At 44.1% G+C, this 12,054-nt stretch overlaps 1 protein-coding gene across 1 annotated transcript in view; it reads left to right on the top strand.

Moving 5' to 3' along the window:
• The window catches only part of DOCK11 (dedicator of cytokinesis 11), a 112,429-nt gene that overhangs the window by 53,824 nt on the left and 46,551 nt on the right, over positions 1 to 12,054 (top strand). Inside the window, exons 25-31 of the mRNA XM_015416254.1 lie at positions 111 to 180; positions 269 to 394; positions 1,700 to 1,771; positions 2,930 to 3,076; positions 3,748 to 3,831; positions 3,956 to 4,061; positions 7,344 to 7,522. Coding sequence (XP_015271740.1) covers positions 111 to 180; positions 269 to 394; positions 1,700 to 1,771; positions 2,930 to 3,076; positions 3,748 to 3,831; positions 3,956 to 4,061; positions 7,344 to 7,522 — 784 coding nt within the window. The remainder of the gene's footprint in view (positions 1 to 110; positions 181 to 268; positions 395 to 1,699; positions 1,772 to 2,929; positions 3,077 to 3,747; positions 3,832 to 3,955; positions 4,062 to 7,343; positions 7,523 to 12,054) is intronic.

Raw genomic sequence — 12,054 nt, 5'->3', positions numbered from 1 at the left:
GCAGTCAGAGAAGAAAACCTTTGGATTCTGATATTTTTTGGCAAGGAGATACAGAGCCTAAGCTCTTCCTTGTTATTCTGTATGAAGTACAAGCTCTGGTTGTTTTGCAGGGTTATCCTCCATGTTGTCTCCAGATGTCATGAGGAAGGCCTTGACCACTACTTGAGATCTTTCATAAAGGTGAGGCATGCAAATTATTCTATTCTGTCACCTCTATAACTGTGGACTCACCACTGGTGAAAGACAATCTCTCTCTTGCTCTTTGCAGTACTGCTTCCGGCCTGAAAAACCTGGCACAGCCCATGCTAAGATGACACATGAAATCTTGGCTGTCGCAATGGCAACAATTCTCAAGCAATCGGCGGATTTCTTAGCTATCAATAAGATGCTAAAAGTGAGTCAAGAGAGGAAGGATATATGTGGAGGCATTGAATCTCTCTATTCCTGAATGTGTCAGGCCAGGGCAATTGTGAGCCTGAGAATTCTTGTTTGCTGAGAATACAAATGCAGGGAAGACCGAGATGAGATCACGAGTGCTCAACTCTTCCCAATCTCACCAGATCTTCTCTTGCAAGTGTCCGCATCTTACAAGTGTGCCCCCCACTGGCATCAGGATCACTTCTAGTTTTAGCACCTGGATGAGATTGAAAGTCATTACTAATTACCTGAAGAGTATTTCATTGTAGAATTTTGTGTAGGTAGGGAAAGGGTTTTTCCTCCCATTTTCTTGCCATCTCTTTCTGCCCTATGAGTAGCTTTCCACATTTGCCTTGTAAGGAGGACAAAAGGTTCCTTTGAACAGGAACGTGCGCGTAACCACTAGTTTCTCCATAGAAACCCTTTTGGGTGTTCTTTCCCTGTCTCAGCCTCCACTTAATTCTACGTAATAATGTTATGATCAGAATTAGGTTAACTTATTTAATTAGCAGTATGGCTGCATGACTCTGTGTCATATTAGCAGGGGAAGGGAGGGCGCCGAATATGTCAATGTCCAGTTCTGATAACACAATGAAGGTTGTCTTTGTACCAGACAACCTCCAATAAATGGGAAAAGAACAGACAGTGAAGGCTCTGGGTGCCCAGTTTGAAGGAGGGTGCTAAATAAAATGGGGATGGGGGACATCTTGAGCAGTGGAAAGCCAGGATCAGCTTTGCCTCAGCTTACCATAGCCAGGAAACATTTTGGAAGCGTCCCTGAGCTGATCGAGGAAGACCATCCTCATCCTCCTTTGCAATATTAAGATGCAAAGTGGAACAGTCATTCCTGTTAAAGGAAGTTTTCATTGTGGATTCTCTTCAGAAGCTCCTGAATTGCACTGACTCTTGTTGTCCCAATAATGTGCTGTTGAAAAAGTATGTGCTCTCTGCCCAGTGGAGTAGGGAGGGAGGTGGGAAATGGAAGCATGAGCATGATGACATCCTGTCATTTTTCATGTTCACGTTGCCAGGGAGAGGTGGCTCGTGGCTCCCATGTAATGTGTCCCTTGAGCTTCACCTTCTCCCCTCCATGTCAGGTGTAATGCTAGTTTGGTCAAGGATGTTGGGCTTGGCTGTGAGATGCTTGGGTTGATAGTTTGTCTTGGAACTGATCGTCTGGCTTTGAGTAATCTCCCGGGCTCGAGTTCCCCATCTGTAAAATGGGAACGAGAGATTTTCTCTTGCTCGTGCACATAATTCTATTCCCACTTGTTCATTCCAGTATTCGTGGTTTTTCTTTGAAGCTCTGGCGAAGTCGATGGCTTTGTACCTCCTGGATGAGAACAAGATTAAGGTAAGGGCAAGGAAGCCAGTTCAGGATCGGCCCAGCTGCTCGGCAATTCCAGTGCAATAAATTCTCCACGAAACCTGCCTCCCAACACGAATATCAGCCAGAATTTTTGCTTGCCGTCCCCCTCCCCACCCTGTATTTGTTGTGAAATTTTACATCTACAGCAGTTATGGCTGTGCTTGGGTTTTTTTAAATTTACTTAAAACACTAATTAGCCACATTTCTTCCTTACAAAGCCAAGTCAGCTTACAATACAGAAAAAATACATAAGACAAGAATAAAACCCAAAATTGAAAATCATACTTCAGGACTGCTAGTAACTTAATTAAATGCAGTCCTCAGTAACACCAACTGCCTCCCAAAGACTGGAAGTGAAGTAGCCAGGTGCACCTCCCTGTGGAGGCTGTTCCATAATTCTGGGGCTGCCACTGAAAAGGCCTCTCCCTGTGATCGTATCCCCAGACAAGGAATTTCATTTCTCTGCGTTCTTCATTCTTGTGTGTTTGAAATCTTGAGTGCTTTTAAATTTGTAATCCTTGTTTTAATTTTGTTAACTGGCCTATTGTAATTTGTGTCCTTGCAACCTGATTGCTGCATTATTCACTTCTTTGGGTCTGAGGAGATACGGTGGGATAGAACTAATTTCAATAAATAAATAGATTTCTTACAAATTGCTAAGCTTAAAAAACAAAAGGAACGTAAAAATTAAATCGCTACATTTGAATGACTGAATATTACAAATAAAAATGCCCCACCATACTCTCCTCCTCCTCCAGTTCTGTTTGTGGACTCATTCCCCATGCAGAAAAATAAGGTCTTCCAAGCTCTTTGAAGATCTTCAGACTCAGAATTTAGAGGACCTCCAGTGGACAGTAGTTCTACTCTCCATATGTTCTTATTGTGCTGATCTGTGGCATGGATGATCTAGTCAAGAAGGCACTGTCTGTCAGCTTTGGCAGTTATGAGGGGATGTGAGAAAATGGTGGTCACCATAGCAGGTTAAATATTTTCCCCTGAAGCAGAGGGTTTCCTCTCGTTCGGAGGGTTTGCAGCCGCAGTTACCATAGAGCAGGCTTGCCATTCAGAAATAGCAGGTGTCATCCAGGTGTCCTTCTGTGAGTGAAAAGAGCCCGTGCCATAGTTCACATCTGCCTACTTCAGCTCCCCAGGCCTCAGCGGTTTCACGAATCCTACAGCCATGTCTTGCATTCGCTGCTCCTTGCTATCATTCCTCACGTGAACATTCGCTACAGTGAAATCCCAGAGGAGTCACGGAATGTTAATTTCAGCTTAGCCAACTTCCTGAAGGTTGGTGGTTTCCTCTTCTCTTTTCTTCCTTTTTCCCTGTACATTTTTTTAAAGAGTAAGGGAGTGTTCTCCCTAGTTAATTTTCACTTAAACTCTATTCATTTTCTTTGTTGTGTGTTTTTTAATTATCGGCCCACTATCTCCCCCCCCCCCAATCGATTGTGCAGGCTGGGCTAGGACTGGGCTGGCCATTCTGGGTAGGAGGCCAGCATCGCTGCAAGTGTTCCTGTGAACAATTCCATTCATAATCAGGACACAATTCAGTCAGCCATTAAATACAGTCTTCAGGGAAAGGGTGTGGAATCCAAGACTTGTTCCCATTATGGCCCCAATCCACTCATTTTGACTTCTTTCGAAAATAGCAAAGTAGTGCAACAGAAAGCTTTTGAGCATGTGACAAATTATTTTCTTTCACCAACCAAAAAATACAGCCGGTATCCTCATGTTGGGAGTTAGGCAGAGGAGACCACTCCACCCTTGAACATGTTTCTTCTGGAAGACTCCAACTTCAGTGTCTTTGCTTTAGAAAATAGAAGTTCCCAGATACTTAGACCAAAGTGCTGCCATTATGCTGGGTACCGGTTTTCTGTGAAATGATGTGTTGCGAGGAGAAAGAGAGTATTCATTTTGTAATGATTAATTCCACCCTTTCCCATCTCTGCCTTCTGCAGCGATGCTTGACATTCATGGACCGAGGTTTTATCTTCAACTTGATTAATGACTACATGTCTGGATTCAGTCCCAAAGACCCAAAGGTAATAATTTGGACTTAGAGACATCACTGTGGAGGCAGGGTGATTATTCCTGCCGCTGATCTGTGCTGTATTGTAAGCATGTGCAATGCTCTTAAGTGTGTTTTTTTTCCTCCTGTAAATTTAGCTTCTGGTGGAATACAAGTTTGAATTTCTGCAAACAATCTGTAATCATGAGCACTACATACCATTAAACTTGCCAATGACCTTTGCCAGACCGAAACTTCAGAGAGGTACGTGGCCAGCACAATAGCATAAGAGACTGACATTTTATTATTATTATTGACTTATTGTATCTTGCTACTTGGTGTGTTCATTATGTCAGTTTCATAGTAGTTAATCATTTAAAAAGAAGCAAAGTATGAGCATAACTCAATATCAGAAGTATACCATAATGAATGAACACAACCCCATCTTAACTTTTTAAAAAAGAAAAATTGCTCACAGTCTTCCCTCCAGGCCCGTAGCGATGGTGGGGCTTTGGGGGGGCTCTGCTCCTTTCTTAAAGGCACAGGCCCACATTAATTTCTTCTGTAAATGCTTTTTTCAATCATTTTAAAACATTTTTAAAGGCATGCTGTCCTTTAAGCAGAGTGGGGTGCTGTAGTTGACTAATTCCTGCACTGAGCAAGGGGGTTGGAGTAGGTGACCTCTAGGATCCCTTCTAACTGTGTCAAGAAACTGGTCTCCTTTAAGAGAGTTTTTCTGCCTAAGTGTTAGCTTTCTTGACTACAGAATTCATCACCCCTACCTGCCGACTTGTTATCAGAATCGTTGCTTAGGCTTGCAGAAGTGATTAACTTGCAGCAGCTGAGAACTGTCATCTCAAGTGGTTGACAGCTTGCAATCTAGAGATCTGTCCTGGTAAAGTTTTATACAAATTGGAGTGAGTTTACTGACCAAACCCAGATAAGTATTTCCAGTGCCATGCCTACCATCTACCAGAAAATTTATCCCCCCCCCCCCTTCCCAGCCTGCTATTGCACCACTCTGGGGCTAAGATTTGCAGAAGCCTCTATGCTTTGATTTTAAAAGGCTTGATTCCACAGTAGCTGAGTCATAATCCTCAGAATTCTGTCTTTTTTTTCTGCAACAGCCACACCAGAAAAAAATTTGTCCCACAAGCCACAAAATCCTGGCTACAGGCCTGCTTCCCTCCCTTTCAATCGGGCTGATCTTTATTTTTAAAAAAAGGATAAACAGTTAGCATTTGCCGCCACATGCTTAAATCCAAAGCATTACCTCTTTGTTTTTGTGGAAGGGTTCAAGGATACCTGAGCTAATCTATGCAAGAAGGTGTCACTGAAAAACCCATAGATTAGGGATTGAGTTTTTCATAGGTCCACCAATCTTGGGAATTAGGTTCTAACGTCTTGGAAGTCCCCTCTCCTCCCCTCCCCCCAAAAAAACCAGGCTGTTCCCAGGCAAGCAGCAGATAAGCTGGTGGCTCTTGTGATGCATGTGTGAAGCCATTGTGCTGTCAGAGCAGATCAGCCCTCATGAAAGGAATAGAAATGGCAAGGGTGAACTTAGATGAATACAGTGATGTTGCCTTATGTCAAGTCAAACCATATAGGTCATTACTGTCGTCTTTGGCAGCAGTTTTCCAGAATATCAGGTGGAGGAAAGTGTTTCCTAACTCATGCAGCCTTTAACTGTGGACATGCTAGGGACTGAACCTGGGACCATTTTCTTGCAAAGCCCATTAGCGAGGCATGGGTGGTTCAGTGATTGTCATGGCCAATCCTACTGATAGTCCCTTGAACAATAATGGTATGTTTTCATAAGCAATCCTCTGGGCAAAAGAGGGATAACCCTTGGCAAAGACATTCTCTATAGCATTTGTGGAGGAAGTGTGGGTAGTTCCAGTACAGATGTTTGTGTGTGCATCTCTTGGTGGCAAGAGAATGTAGCATGAGGAATATCCCGTCCAGTGAACTGTTGCCAAATCTGCTCATTCCATCCTGTAGCACAAAATACCATTTAAGAGAATCAATAGCTTACCTCTGTATCATCCTGTGTCCAAGGTGAGTTGCATGGAGTATGTGCCATATTAACTTATCTGACCATATCTGCACACACACTTTTTTATTTGTTCCTTTTTTCCCTTTTGCACATTAATTAGATTTCTTTTCCAAGGCTGTGGAATGGTTCACTTCTGTAGGTATGTCTGAAAAAATAACTGTTGCCAGAGCACTTCAGCACCAAATCAGCAGCAATATGAAATCAGCTTTTTGTGCAAAGTAAATTCCCAGTGAGCCTCATGCAGAAATGCTTTCTAAATTTACCAGCTTCAAATCAGTCTGGGTTTGTATCCAGTAAACGTTCAGCTAACAGTTCAGCAGTAGCAGGTTTGCTTTTTAAGCCAACTAACTAGAAGCTGTTTTCTGCTGTTGTTTAATCACGCGCACACAAACATGCAGCACTCGAGTGCTTACAGCAGCAGAGAGGGCCATGTACAGATCTTTGCCTTCCATTAGTGCTACATCAGAGCTGGCAAGATTTCAGATTGTGAAACTTCTGAAGAAGTTTCTGTAGGTCCCTGTAGTATTGCTCATGCAAAGGGAGAAACTCAGAACTGGTAACAATATTATCTTTTACTGAGCCAATTTTTGCTTTTTGTTTTTAAGAAGTTTCTGTAAGTTTGCAGATTGCTTAAAGGTACTTAGGGGAACTTACTGTTAAATGCATCCTTCAACCATAGCGGTAGATTAGATGTGGGAGCAGTAGCATGGATAGAGGGTACTGTTGATTTGGAGCTTAGAAAATAGGAAGGGGAAATCAGTTGAATTACAACTCAAGTAAGCTGCCCCAGCAATGAGATGGCTCATATCTCAAGCCATGAAGAACAGTATAATCATATCTGAAGAAGTGTGCTTGCACACGAAGGCTCATACCTTGAATAAAACTTGGTTGGTCTTAAAGGTGCCACTGGACTCAAACTTTGTTCTGCTGCTTCAGACCGACACAGCTGACCACCTGAATATAAATATAATTACTGTTCAATTAATTTTAGGTCTGCAGTTTCATTCAGGTTCCAGAACTCTTGTAAGGCAGATAAGACAAAACAAAAACACTGTCGCCCTCATCTCCTTTGCACAGCCTTCCTCATGGATGGGCACCAAACATTTGTCAGCCCACCCGTCTGCATTTGCTTTCTTCCAGTTTTCACTCCCTTCTTGGACTCTTCCCTCTGGACCTCACCTGTTTCCTTCATTTGTGTGAGTCATTCTGTCTGCCTTTCATCCTTTCCTTTCTTCGTTTCCCCTGCTTCACTTGACTTGCTATGTCATAAGCCCCTGCCTCTTCCTTTTTCTTCCGGCCCTTCTGCCTGCCTTGCTGCTTATTGAAATTCTAGCAGCACAGCCAATGACAATCAGTGCCCCCTTCTGCTTTGCCTTCTGCGACATAACACCAGCTGGTCCAATCACTGCTAGTCGTTTCATCACCGCCACAGCCAAATCCCTTGCAATTATAGATGTTAAAAATTACCTGTGTTCTCCCTTTCATGGCAGATGTAAATCTTGAGTACAGCTTATCCGATGAGTATTGCCGTCACCACTTTTTAGTGGGCTTGCTCCTGAGAGAGACGTCTGTTGCCCTGCAGGACAACTATGACATTAGATACATGGCCATCAGCATTCTAAAGAGCCTTCTAATAAAGCATGCGTTTGACAACAGATACCAGCATAAGGTACAGTAATTTTGAGTAACATTGAATACAATTGACGGTTGTTTGCTACAAAAGCCACATCACAGAAACTCAGAGTGCAGCCTCCTTTCTGTGCTACTAAAAAACAATATAATAAACAGTTAACTGATGAAGGTGGTCCCTCGGCTGCTGTATCCCTGTTCCAGTTGTTTGATCAGGGCTGGGAAAAGCCACGATGGACCACCCTAAACCATTTAGATGCAACCCAAACATTGTATGGAAACAAGGTCCAAGGGCCTCCAGGGAGATCAGTGCCCCCAACGTGTTATCTTACAAGTCCCCCCACACACACACATCCTTGGTAGCTATGGGCATCATGCCAAGAGAAGCACCTGCCACATCTTGCATGCTGAGCGCTAAGCTCCCGGTCTGCTTAAATTGCCCAGTTGTCTATATTTACAGAGTTTGTTCCTCATCGTTACAAGAACTGGGGCTTATGAAGGATAGAGACTTTTCAGATTTAGCTCAAGAAAGGTCCTCTTAACCTCAAAGTCTGGCCTTCTTTCAGCATTTCCAGTCCCCCACCAGTGAACTCTTCACCACCCGCTGGTCCACACAGCCAGTGGCTTCAGGGCTGTCTGATAGCCATAAGGCTAGCATATCTCTGGCTTCCTGCAGTGAGGCTGGGGAAAGTGGGTGTTAATTAATAATCTATAAAGTTACTGCCGCCCAAACACTAGCTGTTACAAATCTCTTGTTAGGAAGTGGCATACACAGCATCTCACAATAACTAACAAGTATGCTCAGGAGCCCTGTGCTAAGTCATTTGAGTGCACTGGCATAAACCTGTGTATGGTCCACATTTGGATTCCTGTTCATCTCTATCATTTCCCATTCTGTAAAACTTCTCTGAGAAGCCTGTTAGTCCCATAAAAAGCTCTGCCTCCCATTCCCTTCACATGCTGGTTTTTCAACATGTCACCTCCCCCTCCAATATGCCTTCACTTAAAAGATTTTTTTTTTCCAATGTTATTTTTAAGAGCCAGATTTGTTTCCATAATAAGCCAGGTTTGGCTCTAGAGCCATGAGGTTGCAGACCCTTTCAGTGTACCTTGTAAACATTCCAAGGTGGTCTTTGAACCATGGCCCCAGATGTCTGGGTGCAAAGCACTTCAGCTGAAATTTTAATCAATGAGTCAAGATCAGGAGCTGTCATGTGGTTGGCTGGTTGCTGGTGGCCTTAGGGCAGAAACAAAATTGATGAAGCTCACATACTTCCCTCTGTCTATAAAATGGAAATTGCAGGCTCATGCGGCCTCAGTTTGCTTTGGGATCTTGCAGGGGAAGGAGGTTTTATCCCTCTATCCTTCTGTCAGCTTCTCTGCCTGCTTTATTCGCATTTTAAAGTGTTGCAAAAGGCCTTTTTAAAAGACCTGCCTTTTTTTTTCTTTAGCAGAAAAAGGAGCAGATTCTTTCAGTTTCTTTCCCCCTCCACCATTTGGGCCTGAAGCAAATTGAGGCTGCACATGCCTGCAGTTTTCTTGTATGATCTTTGTCTCGTCTGTTTAATCCCTTCATTTTGGTTCCCTTATTTTCCATATGAATAACAGATTTAAAATGCATTGCTGCCAGAATTGGCAACAGTCCAGAGTCTAATCACTGGGGTCTAGGCTTTCCGTGAGAACTGTTGGCCTTCTGTATTCCTGCACGTACTCCATTTGGCATCTGGCATAGGACTCTTATAGTTTATTAATAATCTTCTTTTACAAGCCGATTCTGGTGGTGATGATGTTCTTGAAAACATACAGACATATCCAGAGAACTGCATGGTTATATTTCTGCACGCATCAAGCGCTTTTGAATTCTGAATGGCACAGCAATGCTTGCCAGTCACCAGAACCAGAGCCCAAACAGTCTTTGAAACCAGGGCAGTTCCGAAAGCAGATTGCAATGTGTGGCGTAAGGATACTGTTCAGCAGTGTGGCAAGACGCTTGGCCACTGCTCATTGTGCATCCTTTGCTGAGCACGAGTGGGACCTATAGCGTACTGGCCACTTTGAGTCCCACTGATGAAGAGGAAAGTGGGGTATAAATATTTTAAATATATTTATTAGACGTTTTGCATAAGGATCCAGCCATACATGTCTTCCTAACTCTCCTTCTTTACTCTGCTTTATCAAATACTATCTATTCTTTGCATAGAAACTTGGAGTGAAGATATATGTAGCATTAAAAGAGAAATCAGTGCAAATTCTGCACACACAGGTAAACACACTTGACTTTGGATCAGGGCCGGCGCTTCCATAAGGCGGGGTTAGGCAGTTGCCTAGAGCACTACCCAAGGAGGGCACTGCCCTGGCCTGCCACCTCAGGGGGTCCTGCCCCCCGCAAGAAGCGGCCGAGGCCAGCCTGTGTGCCCCTTCAGTGGCTCTGTGGCAGCTACCTAGATGCACGAGGGGCTCTGCGCTGCGTGGGAGATGCTCCTAGCCGCTCTTACTGGTCCTCCTGTGCCACCCAGAGGGAAGCTGCGCCCACACCTCTGCCCCCCGTCCTGGGCCCTCTCCTGCCGCCAGCAGCCCTGGGTTGCCAGGCTCAAGGTCCCCTGGGCCCAGCAACCCACCCCTGAGCACGTGCGCTTCCTGGCCCACACCTTCTAGCACCTGCTCCTCTGGGCACCCATCCGCAGCAGTGCCTCCTCTCCCGGCCTCTACAATGTGCAGTACAAGCGGTAAGTCCCATCCCCCCGCCCCCCCCCCCGTGTTTCACAGCCACATGTAAAGTCAGCTTTCTTTTGGTGCTGCCTCTGAGCATGAGCAGAGCACATTTTTTCTTAGCCCCTGGATAATTAAAGCAGTCTCCTTCCTTCCCACACTGGTAATTAGGAGTATGAGCTCAGATTTGAATCCTAACGTTTTCACCCATAAATTGTTAGAAGTAGTTTAGAACTACTCGGGTTTGTTGATGAGCCCAGAATTTTGGTTCAGAGTTACCAATCTCCTGGTGAGATCTCCTGGAATTAAGTGATCTCCAGATGACATAGATCAGTTTCCCTTGAAGAAATGCCTGCTTTAGAGGCTGGACCCTGTGACATTACGGGATCTAGAAAGAGGCTCTGGGAGAGTGCTCTGGCTTTGGGCAAACAGTGTCAGTCTGCTTTTAAAACATGAATCTGGGACCTGCACACCACCAGAATACAGCAGGTTCCATATGCAACTGACATTCCAACTGCCTTGCGGGGGGGGGGGGTTTGAGGTGTGGAATGGAGTGAAGTCCAATCAGCTTCCATATGCAAAAGACCAGGTTGTCGCAGCAGTTGTGGTGTGGGCGGGACCCGGGCTTTGCCTTCTGATTGGTGGCGATATATGCTGAGGAGCAGTGCCATCAGCCATACACTAAAGGAGTGCATTTTAGAATTAGAACTTTGGCACCCACTATTCAATTATATATAAGGAGAGATGTGCATAGTACATTACCAGGGTTTTAAATACTAATGCTGCATAGGTCTGTGATGTTAAGCACCACCAACCTAGTTCAGTTTGTTAACTGAAAAAGTTTCAACCCCTGACAATAAGACACAGGTTCAAACACTAAACACAACAATAAAAAAAGAAGTGAAACCTCATATGTGGAAACGTGTTCACTGTTTTGATCACAGTTTACCAATTCAAATTGAAAGTATGCAGGGGTAGGCAAACTTTTTGAACCGGGTGTTGGAAGAAAATCCAGTGTCTGCCTATGCAGTTGTTGGAGTGCTGGCAGACCAGAAATGGGTGGGGAGTAAATAAGAGCCAGACACACTGCATATGACACATGCATCACATGCATAGAATGAAAACAACACTGCTTTATAAATGTCACTGTGCAGAGCAGTGGTTTTGCTTTGAATGCACACACACAGGAAGCTGATTGCATTGGATGAAAATAATATCTGTGCAATGCCTGGTCCTCAGAGATGCTTTGTGAGCCGTATCTGAGCTGGGAGACAATGTTATGCAGTTGGAGGTGCTCCAAAATAAAAGTAGCAATTAAATTTCAGCATCCCTTTATGACTCAGTCCCTCTGGCAAGCCCGAGCCCTGATCCACAGTGCAGTAACCCCTTGGCTTATAATTGTATTTTCAAATGGCCATCCCTATTAGAACTTTACACTTCAGAATCAGCGTGCTTATTAAACCTGTGTACTGGTGAGGCAACTTTTCTCTTTCTCCCCCCACCAAATATTTTTGTTCTTGTATGAATGGTGAAAATGGATGTTATAAAAGGCCAGAGGGGACTTTGATTAGTTTGACTGAGAGCCAGTTTGGTGTAGTGGTTAGGAGAATAGACTCTAATCTGGGAGAACCGGGTTTGATTCCCTACTCCTCCACATGCAGCTGCTGGTGTGACCTTGGGTCAGTCACAAGTTCTTTCAGTGCTTGACCTGAAGGAATTGGTGACAAAATTTGCTAAAGAAAAGGGACGCAAAATGGGATTCTGATGTGCCTGAAATGGAAACATTAAAGAGACTTAAATGTCAACATCCCAATTAACAGGATTTTTCTGAATGCTTTGTGATTTGTGTTTTTCTGTTTGAGA

The sequence above is a fragment of the Gekko japonicus genome, unplaced genomic scaffold (assembly GCF_001447785.1).
Source record: "Gekko japonicus isolate JY-2015 unplaced genomic scaffold, Gekko_japonicus_V1.1 scaffold603, whole genome shotgun sequence".
In the NCBI taxonomy this organism is placed as follows: Eukaryota; Metazoa; Chordata; class Lepidosauria; order Squamata; family Gekkonidae; genus Gekko; species Gekko japonicus.
Note: the sequence above shows the minus strand (reverse complement) of the source record. Positions and strands in the feature narration are given on the sequence as shown.